Source organism: Ranitomeya imitator, chromosome 7, assembly GCF_032444005.1.
Source record: "Ranitomeya imitator isolate aRanImi1 chromosome 7, aRanImi1.pri, whole genome shotgun sequence".
Classification (NCBI taxonomy): Eukaryota; Metazoa; Chordata; class Amphibia; order Anura; family Dendrobatidae; genus Ranitomeya; species Ranitomeya imitator.
The window spans coordinates 69485345-69512620 of NC_091288.1; the positions used below are offsets into that span (position 1 = coordinate 69485345).

A 27276-nucleotide genomic window follows, 5' to 3' on the forward strand; every position below is an offset into this window, starting at 1 on the left:
CATCTTATGGGGGTCATCAACCATAATGGAGCAGTGTACGGGGGCATATACTATGGAGCATCTTATGGGGCCATCAACCTTTATGGAGCAGTGTACGGGGCATATACTATGGAGCTTCTTATGGGGCCATAAACCTTTATGGAGCAGTGTACGGGGCATATACTATGGGGCATCTTATGGGGCCATAAACCTTTATGGAGCAGTGTACGGGGCATATACTATGGGGCATCTTATGGGGGCCATAAACCTTTATGGAGCAGTGTACGGGGCATATACTATGGAGCATCTTATGGGGGCCATAAACCTTTATGGAGCAGTGTACGGGGCATATACTATGGAGCATCTTATGGGGGCCATAAACCTTTATGGAGCAGTGTATGGGGCATATACTATGGAGCATCTTATGGGGCCATAAACCTTTATGGAGCAGTGTACGGGGCATATACTATGGGACATCTTATGGGGGCCATAAACCTTTATGGAGCAGTGTACGGGGCATATACTATGGAGCATCTTATGGGGGCCATAAACCTTTATGGAGCAGTGTACGGGGCATATACTATGGAGCATCTTATGGGGGGCCATAAACCTTTATGGAGCAGCCTATGGGGCATATGGATGGGAGCAGCAATTTACAGAATGGTGGCGCAGGATGGGAGCAGCACATGACAGAACGGGGGCGCAGGATGGGAGCAGCACATGATAGAATAGGGCAGCACATGACAGAACGGGGGTGCAGGATGGCAGCAGCACATGACAGAATGGGGGCGCAGGATGGCAGCAGCACATGACAGAACGGGGTGCAGGATGGGAGCAGCACATGACAGAATGGGAGTGCAGGATGGAAGCAGCACATGACAGAATGAGGGTGCAGGATGGGAGCAGCACATGACAGATCGTGGGTGCAGGATGGAAGCAGCACATGACAGAACGGGGCGCAGGATGGGAGCAGCACATGACAGGATGGGGGCGCACGATGGGAGCAGCAAATGACAGAATGGAGGCGCAGGATGGGTGCAGCACATGTCAGAATAGAGGCGCAGGATGGGTGTAGCACATGTCAGAATGGGGGCGCAGGATGGGAGCAGCGCCTGTCAGAATGGGGGCGCAGGATGGGAGCAGCACATGACAGGATGGGGGCGCAGGATGGAGCAGCACATGACAGGATGGGGACGCAGGATGGAGCAGCACATGACAGGATGGGGACGCAGGATGGAGCAGCACATACCAGGATGGAGACCATATACCAATATAAATGCTCACCACCCAGGCGTAGAATGGGTTCAATAGCTAGTATATATATATATATATATATATATATATATATATATTAGTAATACCCCAGGCCATTATTATTTTATACAAAAAAACTCTTGTCCAATACCAATAAGAACTACTGTGGTACAAATGGCAATCTCATGCCTACTGACAAGTATAGTCACTGTTAAGGACAGTAAAGTTTAATACATAAGTGCATTCATCCTAAACTTTAACTTATTATACCAATCATTAGCTAAATGCTAATATATGCGCCCATACTATAACCTCTTAGAAACATGTACCTGTAGTCATGGTGAGAGGAGTATGCACTATGCTACCCAACAAGGACACCTCGTGCCTGGTACCTGGTGCCATTCACCGCGTCTGACCTCCCGATGAAGCTGCAAATAAGTATTTGATACACTGCCAATTTTGCACATTTTCCCACCTACAAAGAATGAAGAGGTCTGTAATTTTTATACACTACCGTTCAAAAGTTTAGGGTCACTTAGAAATTTCCTTATTTTTGAAAGAAAAGCACAATTTTTTCCAATTAAGCTAACATTAAATGATTCAGAAATATACTCTATACATTGTTAATGTGGTAAATGACTATTCTAGCTGCAAACGTCTGGTTTGTAATGCAATATCTTCATAGGTATAGAGGCCTATTTCCAACAACCATCACTCCATTCTTCTTATGGTACTTTGTGTTTGCTTACTGTGTAAGGAGAGTAATGGATGGTTAGAATACCCTTGAAAACCATTGTGCAAGTATGTTAGCACAGCTGAAAACAGTTTGGCTGATTAGAGAACCTATAAATCTGATCTTCCTTTGAGCTAGTTGAGAATCTGGAGCATTACATTTGTTGGTTCCATTAAACTCTCAAAATGGCCAGAAAAAAATAACTTTCATTTGAAACTCGACAGTCTTTTCTTGGTCTTAGAAATGAAGGCTATTTGATGCGATAAATTGCCAAGAAACTGAAGATTTCCTACAACAATGTGTACTACTCCCTTCAGAGGAAAGCACAAGCTTTCCAGAGTGGAAAGAGAAGTGGGAGGCCCCGCTGCACAAGTGAGCAACAAGACAAGTACATTACAGTCTGTAGTTTGATAAATCGACGCCTCACAGGTCCTCAACTGGCAGCTTCATTAAATAGTACAAGCAAAACGCCAGTGACAACGTCTACAGTGAAGAGGCGACTCTGGGATGCTGGCCTTCAGGGCAGAGTGGCAAAGAGAAAGCCATGTCTGAGACTGGCTAATAAAAAAAAGATTAATATGGGCAAAAGAATACAGATATTGGATAGAGGAAGAGTGGAAAAAAGTGTTATGGACAGACAAATCCAAGTTTGAGGTGTTTGGATCACACAGAAGAACATTTGTGAGACGCAGAACAACTGAAAAGATGCTGGAAGACGCCATCTGTTAAGCATAGTGGAGGTAATGTGATGGTCTGGGATTGCTTTGGTGCTGGTAAAGTGGGAGATTTGTACAAGGTAAAAGGGATATTGAATAAGGAAGGCTATCACTCCATTTTGCAACGCCATGCCATACACTGTGGGCAGCGCTTGATTGGAGCCAATTTCATCCTATAACAGGACAATGACCCAATGCACACCTCCAAATTATGCAAGAACCTTTTAGGGAAGAAGCAGGTAGCTGGTATCTATCTGTAATGGAATGGCCAGCGAGGTCACCAGATCTCAACCCCATTGAGCTGTTGTGGGAGCAGCTTTGACCGTATGGTACACAAAAAATGCCCATCAAGCCAAACCAAATTTTGGGAGAGGCTTCTGGAAGCATGGGGTGAAATTTCTTCAGATTACCTCAGCAAATTAACTACTAGAATGTCAAACGTCTGCAATGCTGTAATTGATGCAAAGGGAGCATTATTTGACGAAATGAGACAATTATTATTTCAAATAAAAATCTTTTTTTCGAACCTTGTCAATGTGTGGACTAGATTATAAATTGATTTGGCAACCTATTTGATTAATAAAAGTATGAGTTTTCATGGAAAACACAAAATTGTCTGGGTGACCCTAACCTTTTTAACAGTAGTGTAGGTAAATCACATTGCATCATTTTAAAATAATGAAATAATTAGCATTTTATTGCATGAAGTAAGTATTTGATACAATAGAAAAACAGAATTTTCAGTGCAGAAACCTTAGTTTGCACACACATTGCAGCAGGGACTTTGGACCATTCCACCATACAAATCTTCTTCAGATCTTTCAGGTTTCAGGGCTGTCGTTGGGCAACATTGAGTTTCAGCTCCATACAAAAATTTTCTATTGCGTTCAGGTCTGGAGGCTTGATAGGCAAGTTAAGGATCTGGAATATAATATATTGAATGTAATGAATATATAAACATTTAAAGATTTTTCTGTATTTTCATGACTATGAAAATTGTACATTCGCAATGAAGGCATCTCAAAACTATGAATTAACACATGTGGAATTATATACTGAGCAAAAAAGTGTGAAACAACTGAAATTATGTCTTATATTCTAGGTTCTTCAAAGTAGCCACATTTTGCTTTGATGGCTGCTTTGCATACTATTGGCATTTTCTTGATGAGCTTCAAGAGGTAGTTACCGGGAATGGTCTTCCAACAATCTTGAAGGAGTTCACAGAGATGCTTAGCACTTGATGGCCCTTTTGCCTTCACTTTGCGGTACAGCTCACCCCAAACCATCTCGATTGGGTTCAGGTCTGGTGACTGTGGAGGCCAGGTCATCTGGCGTAGCACCCCATCACTCTCCTTCTTGGTCAAATAGCCCTTACACAGCCTGCAGGTGTGTTTGGGGTCATTGTCCTGTTGAAAAATAAATGATGGTCCAACTAAACGCAAACCGGATGGTATAGCATGCCACTGCAAGATGCTGTGGTAGCCATGCTGGTTTAGTATGCCTTCAATTTTGAATAAATCCCCAACAATGTCACCAGCAATGCGCCCCCACACCATCACACCTCCTCCTCCATGCTTCACGGTGGGAGCCAGGCATGTAGAGTCCATCTGTTCACATTTTCTGCATCGCACAAAGACACGGTGGTTGGAACCAAAGATCTCAAATTTGGACTCATCAGACCAAAGCACAGATTTCCACTGGTCTAATGTCCATTCCTTGTGTTCTTTAGCCCAAACAAGTCTCTTCTGCATGTTTCCTGTCCTTAGCAGTGGTTTCCTAGCAGCTATTTTACCATGAAGGCCTGCTGCACAAAGTCACCTCTTAACAGTTGTTGTAGAGATGTGTCTGCTGCTAGAACTCTGTGTGGCATTGACCTGGTCTCTAATCTGAGCTGCTGTTAACCTGTGATTTCTGAGGCTGGTGACTCAGATAAACTTATCCTCAGAAGCAGAGGTGACTCTTGGTCTTCCTTTCCTGGGATGATCCTCATGTGAGCCAGTTTCTTTGTAGCGCTTGATGGTTTTTGCACTTTCAAAGTTTTCCCAATTTTTCGGACTGACTGACCTTCATTTCTTAAAGTAATGATGGCCACTCGTTTTTCCTTACTTAGCTGCTTTTTTCTTGCCATAATACAAATTCTAACAGTCTATTCAGTAGGACTTTCAGCTGTGTATCCACCAGACTTCTGCACAACACTACTGATGGTCCCAACCCCATTTATAAGGCAAGAAATCCCACTTATTAAACCTGACAGGGCACACCTGTGAAGTGAAAACCATTCCCAGTGACTACTTCTTGAAGCTCAGCAAGAGAATGCCAAGTGTGTGCAAAGCAGTCTTAAATTTAAAAGGTGGCTACTTTGAAGAACCTAGAATATAAGTCATAATTTCAGTTGTTTCACACTTTTTTGTTAAGTATATAATTCCACATGTGTTAATTCATAGTTTTGATGCCTTTAATGTGAATGTACAATTTTCATAGTCATGAAAATACAGAATAGTCTTTAAATGAGGTGTGTCCAAACTTTCGGTCTGCACTGTATGTATACTGTATATGTTACATAGATAGATAGAAGATAAGCCAGCAATTCATCTGCCGTGTACTGAAAAATCATTTTGAGGAGCCGACAGGATAGAAGAGATGGATTACTTACAGTAATACTAATAGAATAGGTAGATATATAGATGTCTGTGATAAATACAATTAGTGCAGTGTGTGCAGCTTACTGTGCAAGTATTTAAATAACCCCTTTCTGACCTCGGACGGGATAGTACGTCCGAGGTCAGAAGCTCCGCTTTGATGCGGGCTCCGGCGGTGAGCCCGCATCAAATCCGGGACATGTCAGCTGTTTTGAACAGCTGACATGTGCCCGAAATAGGTGCGGGCAGAATCGCGATCTGCCCGCGCCTATTAACTAGTTAAATGCCGCTGTCAAACGCAGACAGCGGCATTTAACTACCGCATCCTGCCGGGCGGCCGGAAATGACGGCATCGCCAACCCCCGTCACATGATCGGAGGTCGGCGATGCTTCAGCATTGTAACCATAGAGGTCCTTGAGACCTCTATGGTTACTGATCCCCGGCAGCTGTGAGCGCCACCCTGTGGTCGGCGCTCACAGCACACCTGATTTTCTGCTACATAGCAGCGAACAGCAGATCGCTGCTATGTAGCAGAGGCGATTGTGCTGTGCCTGCTTCTAGCCTCCCATGGAGGCTATTGAAACATGGCAAAAGTAAAAAAAAAAAAAAGTTAAAAAAATGTGAAAAAAATAAAAAAATATAAAAGTTTAAATCACCCCCCTTTCACCCCAATCAAAATAAATCAATAAAAAAAACAAATCTACACATATTTGGTATTGCCACATTCAGAATCACCCGATCTATCAATTAAAAAAAAGCATTGACCTGATCGCTAAACAGCGTAGCGAGAAAAAAATTTGAAATGCCAGAATTACGTTTTTTTGGTCGCCGCGACATTGAATTAAAATGCAATAACGGGCGATCAAAAGAATGTATCTGCACCAAAATTCTATAATTAAAAACGTCATCTCAGCACGCAAAAAATAAGCCCTCAACCGACCCCAGATCATGAAAAATGGAGACGCTACGAGTATCGGAAAATGGCGCAATTTATTTTTTTTTTAGCAAAGTTTGGAATTTTTTTTCACCACTTAGGTAAAAAATAACCTAGTCATGTTAGGTGTCTATGAACTCGTACTGACCTGGAGAATCATAATGTCAGGTCAGTTTTAGCATTTAGTGAACCTACCAAAAAAGCCAAACGAAAAACAAGTGTGGGAATGCACTTTTTTTTGCAATTTCACCGCACTTGGAATTTTTTTCCCGTTTTCTAGTACATGACATGCTAAAACCAATGATGTTGTTCAAAAGTACAACTCGTACCGCAAAAAATAAGCCCTCACATGGCCAAATTGATGGAAAACTAAAAAAGTTATGGCTCTGGGAAGGAGGGGAGTGAAAAACGAACCCGGAAAAACGAAAAATCCCAAGGTCATGAAGGGGTTAATAAAATATTATTTTTGGGGAAAAATGGCATCAACTCTCTCACAATTTTTGCAACCAGCAGAAGAAAAACTGATGGCTGTGGGCCAATATTTATAGCTGGGGAAGGGGACAATACCCATGGAGCTTCCCAGGCTATTAATATCAACTCAAGTGTATAGTTAGCCTTTACTGGCTATTAAAATGGGGGACCCCCTCAAAAAATGACTTGGGGTTAGGGTTGAGCGAAACGGGTCGGCTAGATTCAGAAGTCGCCGACTTTTGGCAAAGTTGGGTTTCATGAAACCCGACCCGACCCCTGTGTGGGGTCGGCCATGAGGTCGGCGATCTTCTGATCTGGAATCGGAATTCCAATACCAAGTTCCGATATGTTTAAGATATCGGGAATCGGTATCAGAATTCATATTTAAGTGTAAAATAAAGAATAATAAAAAAAAATATTGATATACTCACCCTCGGACGCGCCCTGGTTCTCACCGGCAGCCTTCCTTCCTAAGAATGAGTGCCTGAAGGGCCTTCGATGACGTCGCGGCTTGTGATTGGTCGTGTGAGCGGTCACATGGGCGTCACGCGACCAATCACAAGCCGCGACGTCATTTAAGGTCCTTCAGGCGCTCATTCTTAGGAAGGAAGCGTCCGAGGGCGCGTCCGAGAGTGAGTATATTCCTAATAGGTATATACTCACCCTCGGATGCGCCCTGGTTCTAACCCGCAGCCTTCCTTCCTAAGGATCAGCGCCTGAAGGACCTTAGATGACGTCGTGGCTTGTGATTGGTCGCATGATGCCCATGTGATCGCTCATGCGACCAATCACAAGCCGCGACGTCATCGAAGGTCCTTCAGGCGCTCATTCTTAGGAAGGAAGGCTGCCGGTGAGAACCAGAGCGCGTCCGAGGGTAAGTATATCAATATTTTTTACTTTGACTCTTTATTTTACACTTAAATATGGATCCCAGGGCCTGAAGGAGTTTCCTCTCCTTCAGACCCTGGGAACCATTAGAAACCCAATGCACTGCATTGGGTTTCGTGTTTCGGCCGACCCCGACCCCGACTTTTCTATAGGATCGGCCGATTTCACTCGACCCGACTTTTGAAAAAGTCGGGTTTCATGAAACCCGACCCGATCCTATAAAAAGAAAAGTCGCTCAACCCTACTTGGGGTCCTCCAATAATTAATAACCAGCAAAGGCTATAAAGACAGCTGCGGGCTGATATTAATAGCCTAGGAAGGGGCCATGGATGCTGGCCCCCCAGGCTAAAAACATCAGCTCTCATCTGCCCCAGAAAACACGCATCTCTAATATGCGTCAATTCTGACACTTGGCCTTGTGCTTCCCACTTGCCCTGTAGCGATGGCAAGTGGGGTGATAATTGGAGGGATTGATGTCACCTTTGTATTGTCAGGTGACATCAAACCCCAAGGTTAGCAATGGAGAGACATTAATAAGACATATTATATTGACCCCATAGTTATAGTGTAAGAAAACACAAACATCCAGAAAAAAGTCCTTTATTTGAAAGAATGACACAGACTTCTTAAAATATTCTTAATTAAACCGTACTTATGACCTTGCCCATTCCCTCAATGCCCTCGTCATCTGCAAAAGAGATAAAAAATAACAACAATATTCCTCACCTTTCCGCAAAGATGCTGCTATTCCATTTGCCCCACGATGGGTCCAGCTCTGCTACATCTAGATGACCATTTATCAATAAATGATCCGCCAATAATAATGTGCTAAGCATACTATCATATTCCGTCCATTCCACTACAACACCCAAGAGGGAGTGAACAGAAATGCACAAATTCAAAATTATGATAACAAATTTATTTTATTAAATTTTTTATAAAAAATTGACTAATGAAAAGAATTGAACAATAACAAAAAACATAATTTAAAAATATGGCGTGAGGACCACTCTATTCTTGATAACCAGCCTTGCTAAAGCTGATAGCTGAGGGTTGCAGCCCCCAGCTGTGAGTTTTGCCTGGCTAGTTATCAAAAATACAGGGGAACCTGCGCAGGTTTTTTTTAAATTATTTATTTACAGCGTAGGAGCCGGCTAATGAATACTCCCATCCACCGCTCCTGCTCTCACTGTTATTAGCGGCAGAAGGTTTCGGATGATGGGAGCTGTAGTCCCATCAGCTGACATCAGTGACCGGAGGTAAACTTTATACCTTCGATCACAGCTGAGCACTCACGCTGTCTTCTGACAGAGTGGGAAGCGTGGCTCTCTGATTGGCGGGGATGATTTCACCGCTGATCAGACATGCTATGCCGATGTTTCCCACGCTGTCACACAGTGTGGGAAACACCGGCTTTTGTGCTGTGTATGTTCAGCTAAATTTGGCGATTAAATCAGCAAATATTGCAAATTTGGCGATCATGAGCCGAACCAAATATTTTGAAATATTCACTAATCTCTAGTCATGTCCCCTTTGTAGAAAAACACATTCAAAGTTTGATGTTTCTCCCACCATGCTTCATGATTTGGATGGTGTTCTTGCGGTTGTACTCATCCTTCTTCTTCCTCCAAACACGGCGAGTGGAGTTGATACCAAAAAGCTCTATTTTCATCTCATCTGACCACATGATCTTCTCCTATGCCTCCTCTGGATCATCCAGATGGTCATTGGCAAACTTCAAATGGGCCTGGACAAATACTGACATGAGCAGGGGGATCTTGCATGACCTGCAGGAATTTAATACATGATGGCCTAGTGTGTTACTAACGGTGATGTTTGAGACTGTGGTCCAGCTCTCTTCAGGTTATTAACCAGGTCCTCTGATGCAGTTCTGTGCTTATTCCTAACCTTTCTCAGAATCGTTCTTACCCCACGAGGCAAGATCTCGTATGGGGCCCTAGACCGCGAAAGATTGACAGTCATCTTGTGTTTCTTCCATTTTCGAATAATTGTGCCAAAAGTTGTTGCCTTTTCACCAACCTGCTTTCCTATTGTCCTGTAGCCCATCCCAGCCTTGTGAAGGTCTACAATTTTGTCCCTGGTATCCTTAGACAGTTCTTTGGTTTTGGCCATGATGGAGAGGTTGGAGTCTGACTGATTGATTGATTGTGAGGACATGTGTCTTTCATACAGGTAGCAAGTTGAAACAGGTGCAATTAATACAGGTAATGAGTGCAGAGTAGGAGGGTTTCTTAACGAAAAACATGTCTGTGAGAGACGGAATTTTTGCTGGTTGGTAGGTGATCAAATACTTAAATACTTATTTCATGCAATAAAATCCAATTTAATTATTTAAAAATATTTAAACATCACACAAAATGATACTGTTTTTTATTTTTAGATTCTATCTCTCACAGTTGAAGCGTACTTCTATGGAAATTACAGACCTCTCCATTTATGTAATATTCCTGTTATGTAATCTATATATATATATATATATATATATATATATATATATATATATATATATATATATATATGTATATATATATATGTGTATATATATATATATATATATATATATATATATATAAAACATTTTAAACTTGTTTTAAAGTTAACTTTATGCATAATAAAAGATTATGGCTGTGACATTTAGATTGTATGTTTCATATATGGTTTTGGCAATGGATTACTTGTCTGGCTAGGTTTGCCTTTTAAAACCTGAATAAAAAAGCACAATGGAAATATTGATATTTCTTTACTTGTTTGAACTAATATGAGATTAAATGCCTTCTCCACGTCTGATTACATCTTTTGGGGATGTAATAACATTCTAACTCCCACTGGGTTTCTGTAATGCCTTTCCAAGCCCTCTAGCTACATTATGACTGAAAGATATCGTTGAGTACAGAAATTCATTTCATTGTCATTAGAAGATGATCAGGACCTAGCATGTGATCTATTCTTTTTACATTTACATTATTATGAGGATTGCCTCAGGCAGCAGACTTGACCGGCTGATAAGTGGTCAGTGGTATGCATGTGTAAGCTTAAATTCCCATTTTTGGACAGGTTTCGTAGTCCCTTAAGAAGTGGAAGATTCTATTCATCAAGGGATCTTTAGCTTGTAAGAAATGCTACTTTTATGCTTCTTGAGGAAGAGTACATTACACTGTCTGTGATAGACGAATAGGAGCTAGTTTGTTGATGTTCCTCATTAGCAGTATATGTCAAGCTTCTACAACCAAGAGAATTTTTATTCCCTTGGCACAATGTACAAGTGAATTATTTAAAGTGTAACATGAATATCAGAGAGATTGGAGCACATTGCTTCCTAGGAATATGTTGGCATATACTATGAACTGTGCCTGTCCTTTTGAAATTGAAACCTAAATCTAAGGTATATTATACAGATGTGTCCTTTCTTGAATTGACATATCTCAAGATATGTGTTGTAAGATCATGAAGTTTTTAAAGACAACTAGAGATGGGCGAAAACCCAGTTGAAGAAAACAAGCCCAAAGGTGTTTACTTTAGCTCGGCTGGTTGTCAAAAATAGGGGGACCCCTCACTGTGTTTTTTAATTATTTACTTAAATAATTAAAACAAACAGTGTGGGACCTCTATATTGTTGATAGCCAGCCATGATAAAGCTGACAGCTGAGGGTTGCAGCCTGCAGCTGTCAGTTTTGCGTGCGCTGGTTATCAAAAATATAGGAGACCCCCACGTAATTTTTTTGTTACATCTTTTATTTATATCACAGGCGCCGGCTGATAAATACTCCCATCAGTGGTGCCTGCTCTCACTGTTTTCAGTGACAGCAGGTGTAGGCTAATGGCAGTTGTACTCTCTCATTACCCGATGCCTGTGACCAGAGGTAACCACCGGTCACAGCTGCTGGCTCTTGCTGTCATCTGACAGCATGGTAACTGCAGCTCACTGACTGGCGGTAATGATGTTAGCACAGATTAGAGCCCATGTTTGCTTTGCTATCATGCAGATGTCAGCATGGCAAGCAACTGATCTTCGTGCCCCCAATTCGTCTGAATGGAGTCCAGCTTCATCTTTGGGTACCATTATGGTAACTGAACCGAACTTGTTTTAAATGCTCAGCCGAACCCGCTGGACTTGAACATCCATGAGTCCGCACAATACGAACGACGACCTTTCACCAAACTTTTTATGTTCAATTGGAAGCACAATGTTATTGTGGCTGACGAGAGGTATAAAACATGTTTTTGTTTTATATAAAATTATAATTGTTGAGATTTTAGCAATCAAAGTATATAAACTTTTTTTTTAAGTTCAAGTAGGTGTTTTCAGTTAGCTTTTATTGGAGGCACGTACTTCTTCTTCCTGTATGATGCTGACCAATCATAAGGAGGCAGAAACACCGTAGAAGAACACGCCCCACATTAACTTAGATCAAGTTTCTCAATGTGTCATACCAAGTCTAAGAACATGTGATGTTCGTAACTAGTCTGGTAATTGCATTCCTTTCCCCATGTTGCCCCTCATCTCTTTTTCTATCATGGATAATGGCTTACTTACCCATGACCATTTTCTGGTTTTAAACCATTTGGAATAAATAATTCATATGTTTTACTGACGTCTGGTGTGCAAGGAGCTGGATCATTTCTTCCTTTATTTGCACAGTGAGCGCCTGCAGCAGCGCTGATCACGGATTTCCGGATCCATCACAGCTGTTGATGAGTGAGCTAGTTTCCTTTCTTTTCTATTATGCAGCTCTGATCTCCTGGTCTAACCTCCTGAATGATTAGATTGCGTTGGAGTGGATTACAGATGACTAACACCTTACTTACACAGGCTTCCATTGAAAGTTATCTAATACCACCTCCTTGAACTGAACAAAAGGGAACTTATTAGGTGCCAAATACTTTGATTGCTGATGTCTCTGCAACGTAGAGGTGGAATTTAAAAAATATTAAAAAAACTTTTATTCCTCTCTTCAGTCACTATTGTATCATTTGGTGAAAAGTCCTCTTTAAAGATACCATGATACTTTGCTGGTTATTGTTTATAATATCTGTGTCTGTATGTGACCATATAGTTACCAGCCATCACTGCAGTCTTTCCGTGGTGGCTTCTCTTCTAGACAAGGAACACATTTTTAAAAGCTCTGTCTAATAGAGCTTGTAAATCATGCTCTAAAGCTGACAGGATCACTCGATCTGGCCATGTGCTCCCATGATGTTGCAGAGACAAATTTGCCTCTACTTGAGGACCCAGTTTAGGCCACCATTGCAATAAAACCACCGGTCCAAACTGTCAATAAATCAAGAGTGCGCCATCCTTGGGCAAGCATAAAGCAGAGCAGAGCGCTCCTTAAATCAAATGATGAAACTACCCTTTTAGAAGGCACTTTATAGCATGATAAAAAGTCTCATTCGTGCCGAACTCCCATTAACATTTATTTTTTTTAACTTTTTTTCTGCCCTATCCAACTGTGAAAGAAATTGTAACCACTTCACTACCATAGTACACCACAGAAGCATGCAGTAACACTTTATAACCATAAACTTCCAGATGAGCACACTTTTAAAATATAATAATAATAATCTTTATTTTTATATAGTGCTAACATAATCCGCAGCGCTTTACAGTTTGCACACTTTAACCTCTTTAGTGCCTTTGAATATAATAGACAAAAAATGGTGGTAGAAACCCCTGTGCAATGAAAAAAATTTCGGGACTGCTGGTGTTATTTCCTAGAAACATCATAGAAACAGTACTCAAAAATATGAGCATGCGACAGTGAAGGATTTGTAGTAGCACATACACAAAATAGTTAAGGTGATAATTTTTCAATAAATCATCAGTAGGAAATATCACTTTTGTTCCTGCAGTCTATCCGTTAATGAATAGTTCTTCTATGTACTGTATAGTACCTGTTGCTAGTTTTTTTTTTGAGAATTGTTGATAGTTATGAAATTTCAATTCATGCGTTATTGCAACCCTTTGATTTTTTGCTTCTATTTCCCATCTCAGTCAGTTCCACATGTTACAGAATGCTCATAACTATGGCATCCAAGCTTCATATAGTTGCTTTTTAAGACTTGCAATCTGCCATGTCTCTCGAGGTTGACTGCTTGGATATGCTCAGAGGGTACTTCTGTCATCCCTCCTCATATGCCTATCTTCTCTTCAAATATTTATTCGTCTGTGATCTTCTTCTTCTGTCTCATTTTATTTTACATTAGACAGTCTTGTCTATCCTGGTCTCATACTTTACCGCAAAGTGCTGAGATGGTAAATGTTAACAGTACCTTCACTTTCTACAAAATGTACGTTGAAAATGCTTTATGAAAGCAAAAACCCTACTCGGCCCTATGTTACTTTGTCATTTATTCTAATTTGTAACCAACTTGAATTTATTGTTCTAAATTACTCATTCAAAAATCACAGACAGGTGAAAATTATGGACCAATTGTAAAACCTTAAAGGTAACCTGTCAGCCAAGATTTCCTAATATAAATTAAAGTCACCACCTTATGAGCTCTATTACTGCAGTTAATCGACCTGTAGCTAAAGTCCTAACTCCACCTGCATATGCCTAAAAATACCTTTTGTACTTCTGGCATACAGTGCGGTCCGGTCCGATGGATGTATTTTTTCTTTTCTCTTTGTCACCTCAATTCCTACAACTGCCGTTCCCGTGGCTTGATTGATGTGAATGACACATTCTATGTCAATCACAGATCGCCAAAAATCTTGTATATGAACACAGGTATGCTAAGGGCAGAGCAAAGTCCTATGATGGGCCAGCGCTGGCACATATTAACCCGGAATTGATGTAGTTGCTGGTGCATGTGCAGTACAGGACTTTGCACTATCCTTAGTAGACCCAAGGATAGAGCACATGTGTAGGCCTTGCAGTTTGTCCTCTTGTTCTAACCACATGCACAGCTTTCCTAGTTCACATGGCATCTGTCAAAGGGAAGATCACAAATAAAGCAATAAGTACAGTAAAGACTTAGGAAGTGAGGCAGATAATAAATTGATTTTATATCTACTCACAAACAGTAGCTAAAAAGGTGAATATCATAACCTTAAAGTCTTCATAAACCCAACTCAAGTTTCACTTAGGACTAGCCTTGAGGCAGACTGATCAAGGGGTCCAAGGTCAAAAGCCAGGAAAGTTTTTCAAAGACAAAGGGATAAGGCAAGCAGATAGTCAGGGGCAAAGTCTGGGGTCTGGTAACTAAGATCAGAATGCGTCAAAGTTAAAAAGGACTATACAAAAGGGTAGTCAAAAGGCAAATCCAAGGTCCAGCAGTAAAAGATCAGAAAATCAGAATACAGAGAACAGAGTAAATACCCCAATGAGCTGAAGCTACAATTGGCAATGACCTATCATTGCCATCCAGTTAATTAGTCTGGCAATTATCTGGAAAGGAACGCAGCTGGAGGAAACCCAAACACAACACTTGATGCCCAACATGACCCTGCTATCCATAGGGTGGCTGAGCTGTCACTCACAGGACTGACAGCTTGACATGCCTCTGCTATCCGTAGGATGGCTGAGCTTCCTCTTAGGCATAAACTCTGACATCACATCCTGTAATTTTATCCTTTAACTTGTGGTTAAAAATGTATTTTTGCATCTTTTAAAGGGAACCTGTCACCCCGAAAATCGTGGGTGAGGTAAGCCCACCGGCATCAGGGGCTTATCTACAGCATTCTGTAATGCTGTAGATAAGCCCCCGATGTTACCTGAAAGAGCAGAAAAAGACGTTAGATTATACTCACCCAGGGGTGGTCCCCTGCTGGTCCGGTCGGATGGGCGTCTTTGGTCCGCTGCGGCGCCTCCCATCTTCATTCCAAAATGTCCTCTTCTGATCTTCAGCCACGGCTCCGGCACAGGCGTACTTTGTCTGCCCTGTTGAGGGCAGAACAAAGTACTGCAGTGCGCAGGCGCCGGAAAGGTCAGAGAGGCCCGGCGCCTGCGCACTGCAGTACTTTGCTCTGCCCTTAACAGGGCAGACAAAGTACGCCTGCGCCAGAGCCGTGGCTGAAGATCAGAAGAGGACGTCTTGGAATGAAGATGGGAGGCGCCGCAGCGGACCAGAGACGCCCATCCGACCGGACCAGCAGCGGGACCGCCCCTGGGTGAGTATAATCTAACGTCTTTTTCTCCTCTTTCAGGTAACATCGGGGGCTTATCTACAGCATTACAGAATGCTGTAGATAAGCCCCTGATGCCGGTGGGCTTAACTCACCCACGAATTTCGGGGTGACAGGTTCCCTTTAAAAACTCAAAACACATTAAAACTTACTGCATAATTTGTAGCATGTTTTATATTGTTACCAAATCATCCTCTTTGGTTAGAAGTGCCAACTGCAACCCCTTGTTTAGTCAAACTAAACAATCTAACTGACGGGTAACTAGTTTATTGACTGATTCTCTTTAAATCACTTATTTAATACTTAGTCATGTGTAATTCATGTTAGAAGCTGGTTTCTGACAGCCACAATTTGCCTGATTTAAATTACTATAGATTTGGATGGCACTACACTATAAAACTAATATCCAAGCAAATACTTGAATAAGCCCTTGTTATGCAGCTGCCAACATCCTACAACTCAAAAAAAGACATCATCCTCCCAACAAATCCCTCGGAGGAACTCTTCCTTTCAGCAAATCAGGCTTGCCAAGTCTGAACTGGCTTCCTTTCAGATCGGTCTCAATATTCCTGTTTCCTGCATGTAATTATCATGTAATGCAATTTAGGCATAAGGATATTTAAAAAAAAATCAGATCAGATTTTTGCCTGATTAAAAGAGGATTAAAATAGGCAGTTGTGCCATAACATCTGTCATTCTAAACCAGGGCACCCAAACCATCCCTTATAACCAATATAAACTGGACAAAATTAGTATCACATTAGTGATTGTCACCTGAAATAGGCATTGGTGTCGGCGGGCCCCCTTACCGCAAGGGCCTGGTCATGATCACACCTTCTGCGACCGCGAATGTTATGCCCTATATTGTAACACTACTTATTGTTTAGGCATTGTGTGACAATGACAAGTCTAGTTATTTGGACTCTATGGCGATATTCTACAGGCACCAATCAGACGCAAAAGGAGTCCTACTCCTCTCTGTAACGTAATGTTTGGACTTATTTTAGCCTTAAATCCAGTGAAAAACTTTTGATTTTTTCCATAGATACATTTGAGTCAATGTACATATAATTTAATTACTTTAAAGTTTTTTCATTTCATGTCTATTATGCCTTGCTCATGACAATTTTTTTTAGACAAGTTTAGGAGAGGTTTTCAGAATGGTAGACTTTTGGGGTACTGAACTTTAGCAATTTCAGTATATACTACTGTTATCAAATAAAAGAAAAACTATACTCACCTTCCATACCAGTACTCTGTGTTGAGTCTCCAGAGGAATGATGGCGGTCATTTAACCATTGCAACCAATAAGAAGAAGCTTATCAGTTGCTTCCTTCACATTCCATCTGAACAAGACATTTCAAGGATCTGCTGAATCAATCCCATGTGGACAATCTAACCCAAACACAAGTTTTTTGGGGAGTCAAGTGGCTTGGCCACAGTGTTTATTCCTTTCCATTCTTATAACAAACAGACTAAAACTCAGATGTATCCATGCCCATCTCTTTTATCCCTATACGGCTGCCTTAAAATACCTGCCGCTAATTACCAGTGAGTCTGAAGTCCTTTCTCCTGTACTTGTTAGGCCACAGTAAAACTGCCTGGCATTGACGATTGTAAGGAAAAGCAGACAAAATCTCCTCTTCCCAAAGCATGTACATAAAAATGGCTGATGCTTTACCTCCCAATCCCCTAGTACAATTTTATACCACGTTTGGAGTTAAATTCAAAATTACCACTATCAGCAAGAGGGTTGGTGCAGTACTCACCAAGGTCGCTGAAGGTACAGTCTTTATACCCTTCTAACCCCTCCCACCACTGGATCCCTGTTCTATATATCTCTATAATAATCTAAAGTCCACTAAACTGCCCATGCAGTCCCTTATATAGTTTGGGGCAATTCTAGAATTGCAAGAAACTATTCTCATGGAATATGAAGATTGGTGTACATGTAGACATGAAGTATAATTTTTTTATATATACAGTATCACCTGAGAGACCCATTAGAAAGAATTTTCCCAGTTGCCAAACTGTTCGTAACTGATTCTAAAGGGATATATTCTAATAAGGTCATTTAAGTTGAGCGATCACATTTTCATCTTTTAAAAATCAAGTTTTCATGACATACGGACTAGACAGGACTACATCAGCTGGATGTTACTAGCTACAAACTAGTCCTGCCTCGAATCGTCTCATGAAACCTCCCTTGGCATGATTGACATAGTCAATACAATCTCTTGTAGCACAAGAGATTTCCAGCAGTTCTACCAATGTGGGGACTCTATTAAGTACTTTATGTCAGTTACTCTTAGGGTACCGTCACACAGTGGCATTTTGATCGCTACGACGGCACGATTTGTGACGTTCCAGCGATATATCCGTGACGTTCCAGCGATCTCGCTGTGTCTGACACGCTCCTGCGATCAGGGACCCCGCTGAGAATCGTACGTCGTAGCAGATCGTTTGAAACTTTCTTTCGTCGTCTAGTGTCCCGCTGTGGCGGCATGATCGCATGGTGTAACAAAGGTGTGCACGATATTGTATACGATGTGCGCATAGTAACCAACGGCTTCTACATCGCACATACGTCATGAAATTATCGCTCCAGCATCGTACATTGCAAAGTGTGACCGCAATCTACGACGCTGGAGCGATATTGTTACGATGCTGGAGCGTCACGGATCGTGCCGTCGTAGTGATCAAAATGCCACTGTGTGACGGTACCCTTAGGGAGGAGGATTATGGCATCTGAGGCAGGACTAGTCTGGGACTAGCGACACTTTGCTGAACTAGTCCAGCCTTATTTACATATGACATAGATTAAAGTAAATCTTCATTTTGCTAAAAATAGAAACATTATTGTGCCAATTATAAAACTTTATTAGAATACAGGCAGTGGCATATACACCATTATGATGATGATGTTGGACAGTTAGGGGAACTGACAGATTCCCTTTGACATGAGCCCCTTTAAGGTCCTAAAAAAGTACATTCCCTAATATACTGTATTGTTAGTATGTAAATCCCTGAACTGCATTCTTTTACTTTTGCACTTTGGGAGCTCAGGAAGAATGCAGACTGTTTTTTTACATTAAGTTGTAGTCTAGCGATGCACTAAGAACCTGTGTTGTTATAATATTTATCATCAGATGATGACAGGTCGGGTCTGTATTACATTCAGAATATAGAAAATGTTCTAAACAGCAATCTATATTCTGCTGACACATCCAATCTAAAATCTACAACTACCCTATAATCTTTTGCTCTTATTTTTTCTTAAAGGAGCATTTGCTACAATATCATGTTAGGGAACTGCTACTTTTACAATTGACCAATACATGTGATTGTAAACCATAACAGCCTGCAAACTAAGATTTTGGTTTGGGCTTTTTGTCATGTGACAAGGCTCGTTAGAGAGTCGATAGTGACTTATAGGATTGCAACTTCCTACAGGTGGGACTAGATTTCTAGTCCTCTTCCTCTCTGAAGAGACAATTTGTCTATTGGGAAATTCACAATTTTTTTTTAACAAATGTCCATGATGATCCTAGCTGCCCCATAAAGCTAATCGTTCCTGCCTTTATTTCCTAATTCCAATTGTCGATCTACTAAACTAAACATTCATGTAAAGACTTTACACATTTGCATAATTTTTTATGTTAGTTTCTGCTAAAAAATCATTTAAGCCTTTTAAAAAATCATTTAAGCCTTTTTAAAAATCATCAATGGTTCCCACTGTGACCAGATCCTGAGGCAGACTCTCCTCTGGAGATTGAAGCTGTCTTTCTCCAGGCCAAGAGAGTGCCCCCTTGTCTTTTGAGGGAGTTTTGCAGGAAACAGCTTTTGACCTTACTTTTTCTATTGGCTAGTTATGTACAGTTGTGAAAAAAAGTATTTAGCTAGCCACCAATTGTGCAAGTTATCCCACTTAAAAAGATGAGAGAGGCCTGTAATTGAAATTATAGGTAGACCACAACTATGAGAGTCAAAATTGAGAAAACAAATCCAGAAAATCACCTTGTCTGATTTGGCAAGATTTATTTTGCAAATTATGGTGGAAAATAAGTATTTGGTCAACTAAACACATGCAAGATGTCTGGCTCTCACAGACCTGTAACTTCTTCTTTAAGAGGCTCCTCTGTCCTCCACTCATTATCTGTAGTAATGGCACTTGTTTGAACTTGTTATCAGTATAAAAGACACCTGTCCACAACCTCAAACAGTCAAACTTCAAACTCCACCTTGCTGAAGACCAAAGAGCTGTAGAAGGACACCAGAAACAAAATTGTAGCCCTCCACCAGACTGGAAATACTGAATCTGCAATAGGCAGATCAATTGTGGGTGCAATAATAAGAAAATGGAAGACATACAAGACCACTGATAATCTCCCTCGATCTGGGGCTCCACGCAAGATCTTACCCCATGGGGTCAAAATGATCACAAGAACGGTGAGTAAAAATCCCAGAACCACACAGGGGGACCTATTGAATGACCTGCATAGAGCTGGGACCACTATAACAAAGGCTACTATCAGTAACACACTACGCCACCAGAGACTCAGATCCTGCAATGCCAGACATGTCCCCCTGCTTAAGCCAGTGCATATCCGGGCCCATCTGAAATTTTCTAGAGAGCATTTGGATTATCCAGAAGAGTATTGGGAGAATGTCATATGGTCTGATGAAACTAAAGTACAACTGTTTGGTATAAAGAAAACTTGTAATGTTTGGAGGAGGCAGAATGCTGAGTTGCATCCAAAGAACACCATACCTATTGTGAAGCATGGAGGTGGCAACATCATGCTTTGGGGCTGTTTCTCTGCAAAGGGACCAGGAGGACTGATCCGTGTACATGAAAGAATGAATGGGGCCATGTATTGTGAGATTTTGAGTGCAAACCTCCTTCCATCAGCAAGGGCATTGAAGATGAAATGTGGATGGGTCTTTCAGCACGATAATGATCCCCAGCACACCGCCAGGGCAAAGAAGGAGTGGCTTCGTAATAAGCATATGAAGGTCCTGGAGTGGCTTAGCCTCTCTCATCTTTTTAAGTCTTAGTAAATATTTTTCTCAGCAATATGCCCCCCTGAAGGATGATGATGGAACTCGATATTCTGATTCAAGGATGATTTTTATTTCAAACTAGAACACAACCAGTTTCGATTTCTTAGAGTCTTCCTCAGGTATAATGTCATGCATCTCTCACGGTGCTAGCGGGGATGTCACGAGGTCACAGCAGTTCTGCTCGGCTGAGAATGGAGCCTCAGTGACCGGAGGTAATTTCGATGACGTCACCACCAGTCACTGAGGCTGCGCTCGCAGCAGTTCGGTCACCAGTTTGTCACATGACAGCGTGACAAACACCTGGTGTTCGGGTAGCCAAACTCAAACAGCAACATGGACTTCCTGGTGAGATCCGTGTTCGATGTCTGTACTGGAACAGTGGGTGTTCTGTTCAGTACGGACGCCGAACTTTATTGTTCGGGTTTACCCATCTCTAGTCATGATATTTTATTTGACCTTCCATGAAGAATGTTCTAAATGTCTTACAATTTCTTACCACTAGTTCTCCTGGTCTTATTGTATAATTTTTTTGCTTCAAGTTTTCATTAGGGTTTGGTTATGTTTTATGTTTCCCATTAGTAATGGACCTTGTAAGGTCTTTTGCTTTATGCTAGAAGTTACTCAAACAGCAGTTGATGCCTGATATAAGAGACTAAAAATCAGACTTTAGAGAAATGTAATTTTATGTTGTTGCTCCATTAATAAGCCATCCCTGCACTCTGCAAATTGGATCGTGTATCAAGCACCTCTTCATTTAACGTCGGCCGTTGGATCCAGCTGTTCGATAAGTTAAGGTGTGACTATCTGCGAGGAGAAGGTGGTAATGGAAATCTTGAAGGATAAACATAAACTTGAAGCTGTAAAGAGTCCCCCAGGTGTTGGCTAATGATTCTGTATTGTGTGTCCAAAAAGCTTAGTGTATAGAGAGATCCCACATGGGGTGTCCGCCTAATCGCTTCTCTCTGTTCCGTCATTGTGATTCTGTCTTCTCACTCTTCAAGGAGCTGCTAGAGAACGATCTTTGATAGCAATCATTTTTACCCCCTGATATTCACCAACAATGGCTATGCATCTCTGGTTATTATAAAAAAAATATATATATAAATAACATATGTCATCTCTAAACTAAAATAACCTTGGTGTGATAAAAGGCTGCAATGTTATGCATCGTGTTACATGGTAATACTATTAGTTTTATGCATGATCTACAAATACATTTTTGTTGAACTAAGTATCATGGGGAGAATGTACTCAAATTACCTATTGGCATTGGACATAAAATAACTAAAGAAAGGACCGAAACACCAGCAATGTGTATATGCTGTATAATGTGTACAACGATCAGCAAGTGAACAAACAGTTCTTGACTTTGATGTGCTGGAGACTAGAAAAATGGGAAAGTGTAAGAATCTAAGCAACTTTTACAATGGCCAAGTTGTGATGACTAGATGATTGCATCACAGCATCTCGGAAACGTCAAGTCTTGTGAAGTGAAATGGTTAATACCTAACAAAAATGGCTCAGTTGAGGACAATTGGTAAACCTGTGACAGGTTTATGGCCACCTAAGCTTCACTAAACCAGATTGGGAATAAAAATCAGCTGTATGATCCACCACGGAAAAGCTACTATGGCACAAATTGCTAAAAAAGTTAATGGGGTTCACCGGTGAAAACAAGTTATCATCTTTTCACAGGATTGGTGATGAAACCTTGTTGATTCGTGGGGGTCTGACTACTGGAACCTGCAAGGATTGGCTGACTGGGGAATTTTTATCCTCAATGTGGTTCTTTTATCCTTATTAATTGAAGCTGCAGGGCGCATGTTCGACACTCCCTCCATTCATTCTCTATGGGGCCTTTGGAAAATGTTTAGCACTATACTCAGCATACCCATAGCTAATGAATGGGGCAGCAGTAGAACATGCACTCTACAGCTCCATTCTAATGGGGATAAAAGTCCCAGCAGTCAAACCCCCACTGATCAATAAGTTAACAAATAACACAATGCCTTGCAGTTTTCTACAGAAGGGGCTATGTAACAGGTCTAGTTCTAGCTGGTGTAGTTCTTCTACGGGTCCCATAGATGCACTTGCAGCGCTAAAACGGCAGTAGTCCGCATTTTTCCACACACATGTCTCACACTGCCATGTATGCATGCTACTGAATAAAGGATTACCCCAGGAACAGTGAGTGCTGCCTCTTTCTATTGATGGACATTGCTGCTACCCTTTTTCTTGGCAAGCACCCGAGTTTTACTTTCTTTCCGGATTCCTATAACGCTGTTGCATCGGGCAAGCATATATCAGCACTCTGGTTTTAGAGCCGAGACTCACTTCTCCTCGCTGGCTCACATATAATATGTATACAAGACATATACACATTATAAAATGAATTATACAGGGTGGGCCATTTAAATGGATACACCTAAATAAAAATGGGAATGGTTGCTGATATCAACTTCCTGTTTGTGGCACATTAGTATGTGGGAGGGGGAAAACTTTTCAAGATGAATGGTGACCATGGCGGCCATTTTGAAGTCAGCCATTTTGGATCCAACTTTATTTTTTCCAATGGGAAAAGGGTCATGTGACACATCAAACTTATTGAGAATTTCACAAGAAAAACAATGGTGTGCTTGGCCCACCCTGTATATGTAATATACTTAGAGCACTTCGGAGACAGAAGTATACCCCTAGAGTTAATTTGGAGTGAGACACAAAGGGTCTCCAGATCTGCCATTGCTGGTCAAATTAGGAGCAAGGCTCCAGAGACAAGAACACTCACAACCAGTATCTGTCAATGTACAAGGCTTGTCTGGACTCAGATACCAAGACAGAAGTCTTTTTGCACCCGCAAGAAAAAGAGAAATGTTTTAGTACATTACCTAAAAAGGATATTAATTTTCAAGAATAAAGGCTGTAAATCATGGATTCTGCTAAGTTCCCACTAACTAGTTATCTGCAGCTTTCAATGCCTTCAACAACATTTTAACAAATAAATAGAATATTAGTACATTGTATATATTCTGAACATTTCTAAACATCTTTTTTTTCCTTGCTAGACAGCCCCTTTCACTCGTAGATTTTAGAAATATGCTGAGGGCTGATAAGATTTTCGTTATCAATTATTCTCAATAACTGGAACTTTGTCCCTGTTGTAGCACGCCTTCTTACAATGCCGCACACGTCCTGAAGCCCAGTACATCTCACAACAACTGTTCAGGCATTTGGATTTCTTTCTACCAACTCAGCAATGTCAGGTTGTTGTAATTTTAAATATATATTTTTTTCTTTCCCATTATAACAGGAGAATGCAGAACCAAGACATCTGCTTTTTCTTGTTAGAGGAAGCAATTAAAAGAATATAATTTCATTTTATTTTTCTACAAAACTAAAACGCACTTCCATCTTTGAACATCATTATATTTTAGGGCCTCATGTCTGAGCTGATTGATTTTATATTTTTTACAAGGGATGGAGCCACATTTTTCCATTTTCAGAGCTCCAAATCGCCTGTTTTCATTCAAGTAGCCGTACAGATGAATGATAAGATTATTGCCTGCAAAGGAAAGCTTAGGAGTTTATTCTATACACATTTATTAAAGGGTTTGTTCCATCTGGGCAACCCCCTCTCTTAACAAAGATTTGTTGATGTCTGCCAACAACCTACTGGAGTCCTGGAAGATAAAACTGTTAGCAAGTCAGAATAGCCCTACATGTATTCCACAATGGGAAGAACTCTTTGCAGAAACCATGTGCCCAGGCTTACTGTGAGAGTGATCTTAAGCAGAGACATGCATTCTCCCTTGATTGGCTTTCGAAAAATTGTCTTAATGTGAAATTCCCTTTAAATAGGAACTGTACTTTCAACAAGCCTTAAATAAATCAAGGTGATCATAAAAAAAGTTGTAACATGTCTTATTAGAGAAATTTGATTCCTTTCCACTTATGTGATACCCTCACCCCCATTCCTGCCTGCTGAAGTTATCCATAAACGCTGAAAAACAGCTAAACTCCATTTTGCTCAAGACAAGATAGGTTGTCAGCACAATAAGTGATCAGATTAAACAGCATATTATACTCTGTGGAGAGGGGAGAGAGAGAGTTGGAGTGAGGAGCAGAGTGCAAAAAGAAGCAAGGGAGACACAGAAAGGCTAGGTTCACACTAGCGTTGCGCCGCCCTGATTTGACGAAAATCGGACGCACAGAAAATGCTACAATGTAGCGTTTTCTTGCGTCCGACGCTAGCGTCGGAAACGACGCACGTGGCGAAAAACGCCACCAAAACAACGCACGCGTCCCCTATGTTAAACATAGGGGCGCGTCGCCGCTGCGTCGCCGCTGCGTCGCCGGCGCAACAGTGACGCACATTGGCGGAACGCCAATGTGAACGTAGCCAAAGATCATGCTGAGTCTTCTAACAAGTCTTTTATCTCAACCCATACATGGATTCACATCTATACCATTCAGTACTGCTGTATAATTTCATCCATGCTGCAGGTGTTTCTGTCTATGCTAAGTAAGAGAAGCAGAGCAGGAATCCCTCTTTTCTGTGTACTCTGTATGAGAGAGATCTCAGCAGCTTATGTGCTCCCACCCGAGTCAATTGCAAATTAGAGCCCACAGAAGGGAAAACGGGTAAAATGTAAGATAGATGTCGTAGAACTTCCAAGAACAGCTAGTCCTCAGTTACATACACAGGACAGCTTATTCTATAAAGATAATTGAAAGTAGTGTTACTTATTACATTCTGCAGGGGCTGCATAATTATATATGCAATAACTCTATGTCCCACCCCCAAGGATCAGGTAAACATGAAGTATGTTGTTTGTGAATGCAGATTTGATTCCTCCTCTCCTCTGTACCAATGTATTGTTTTATTTTTATCCATGTAGTAATGGTACATGTTAGTGACTATAAATCACTGTATTCTCTGTTTTTAATTTTAGGAAGCGCTGATTATGGCTAGCATGGATCATCCTCACTTAGTTCGCTTACTTGGAGTCTGTCTGAGTCCTACAATTCAACTGGTCACCCAATTAATGCCTCACGGATGCCTTCTGGATTATGTCCATGAACACAAGGATAACATTGGTTCCCAGCTCCTTCTGAACTGGTGTGTTCAGATAGCAAAGGTAAGGAAGAACTATTCGACGATTGTTTATAAGTTAAGAAAATATAAAGGAATTGAAATATACTCAAGTATTTGCTAAAGACAGTAGGTCTATGATGGAGAAAGAAGCCACCAGAGCAGCAACCGGATCCAGCCTTTGTATCAAGCATCTGTTCTCTGAATACAGTTCTAAAGATTTTTCTGGATGAAGGAAACATTTTTGTAATACAGTAGATAAATTCTGCTATACGTGTCTGATGTGCACCACCTATGAGCGCAAATGGACCAGTAAACTTATATTTTGTTAAAGCATTTGTTGCTGACTGCAAAGTACTTTAATTAAACCAAGATTTATGATCTGATTCTCTGTACAGTATTTTAAAAGTGGTTTAAAATATCTTCAATTTGAGCTTTTTTTTAAGAAACACTGTATTTAAGATTTTACAAAAAAAAACATTTATCAGCTATCCGCATTATAGGTGATAAATGTCTGATCCCTGGAAATTAACTGCTGGAATTTTCACTGATTAAAAGAATGAAGGATCCCAAGTTTCCTGTTTTTCGCGACTGCAACACATCAGATCACACTCTTACCAATGTTAATGTATGCGGCTGTGAAGATGCCAAATTTGCAGCATACCTGAGATTGATTAGTTATTTGGATCGCATTCGACCATGCAAGTCAATGAGTGCGTGGAAAATATCAGACTGCACTCAAAGACATCTGAATGCAGTCCAACTTCCACGGATTTCCACGGACTGACACAATGATCAAGATGGAGATATGTTTTCCCTCCATCTTTTCCTCATCCAAGAGAATCAGTTCATACTATGATCCCACTCTGATCAAACTCTGATCAAAATCTTTGATCAAAGTTGAATTGCATTATCGACCTGATTCTCTCAGATGAGAGATTATGCCTATTCTGTACCTAGCCTAAGGAGGAGTTTAAATGGGGCGGTGGTGCCCTGCCTCTCTATACAATGTCTATAGGGGGAATGGAGACAAACCTAATGAAGTAAGAGTAAGCAAGGATAAATGGTTGGCTTGAGATTAGAATTTCTAGTAATCATGTTGCCCCAACAATCAGGAAGTCATAAGCTATCTCGTGGATGGGTGGGGAATGTTATTTTATGGAATAACCCATTTCTGTTACCAATTTTACCAGTGACACGCTTATCCATTTGATTCTTGTTGATAGTGCATTAATTCAAATAATTCAATGTCAGCTCTAGTTGAACACTTATGTCAACCACTCGCGGGCACAGACAGAAGAGGGCCCTTGTGTAAGAACCGTATATGGCCCCTTTGTAGACTAATAGCTCATCATAATG

The 27276-nt window shown here is 41.0% G+C and overlaps 1 protein-coding gene across 2 annotated transcripts in view; it reads left to right on the plus strand.

Annotated features, from left to right (window-relative positions):
• ERBB4 (erb-b2 receptor tyrosine kinase 4) overlaps positions 1–27276 on the plus strand; it is a 1426503-nt gene that overhangs the window by 1077316 nt on the left and 321911 nt on the right. For both annotated transcript variants that reach the window (XM_069733421.1, XM_069733420.1), the window contains exon 20: positions 25778–25963. In XM_069733421.1, the coding sequence (XP_069589522.1) occupies positions 25778–25963 (186 nt within the window). The remainder of the gene's footprint in view (positions 1–25777; positions 25964–27276) is intronic.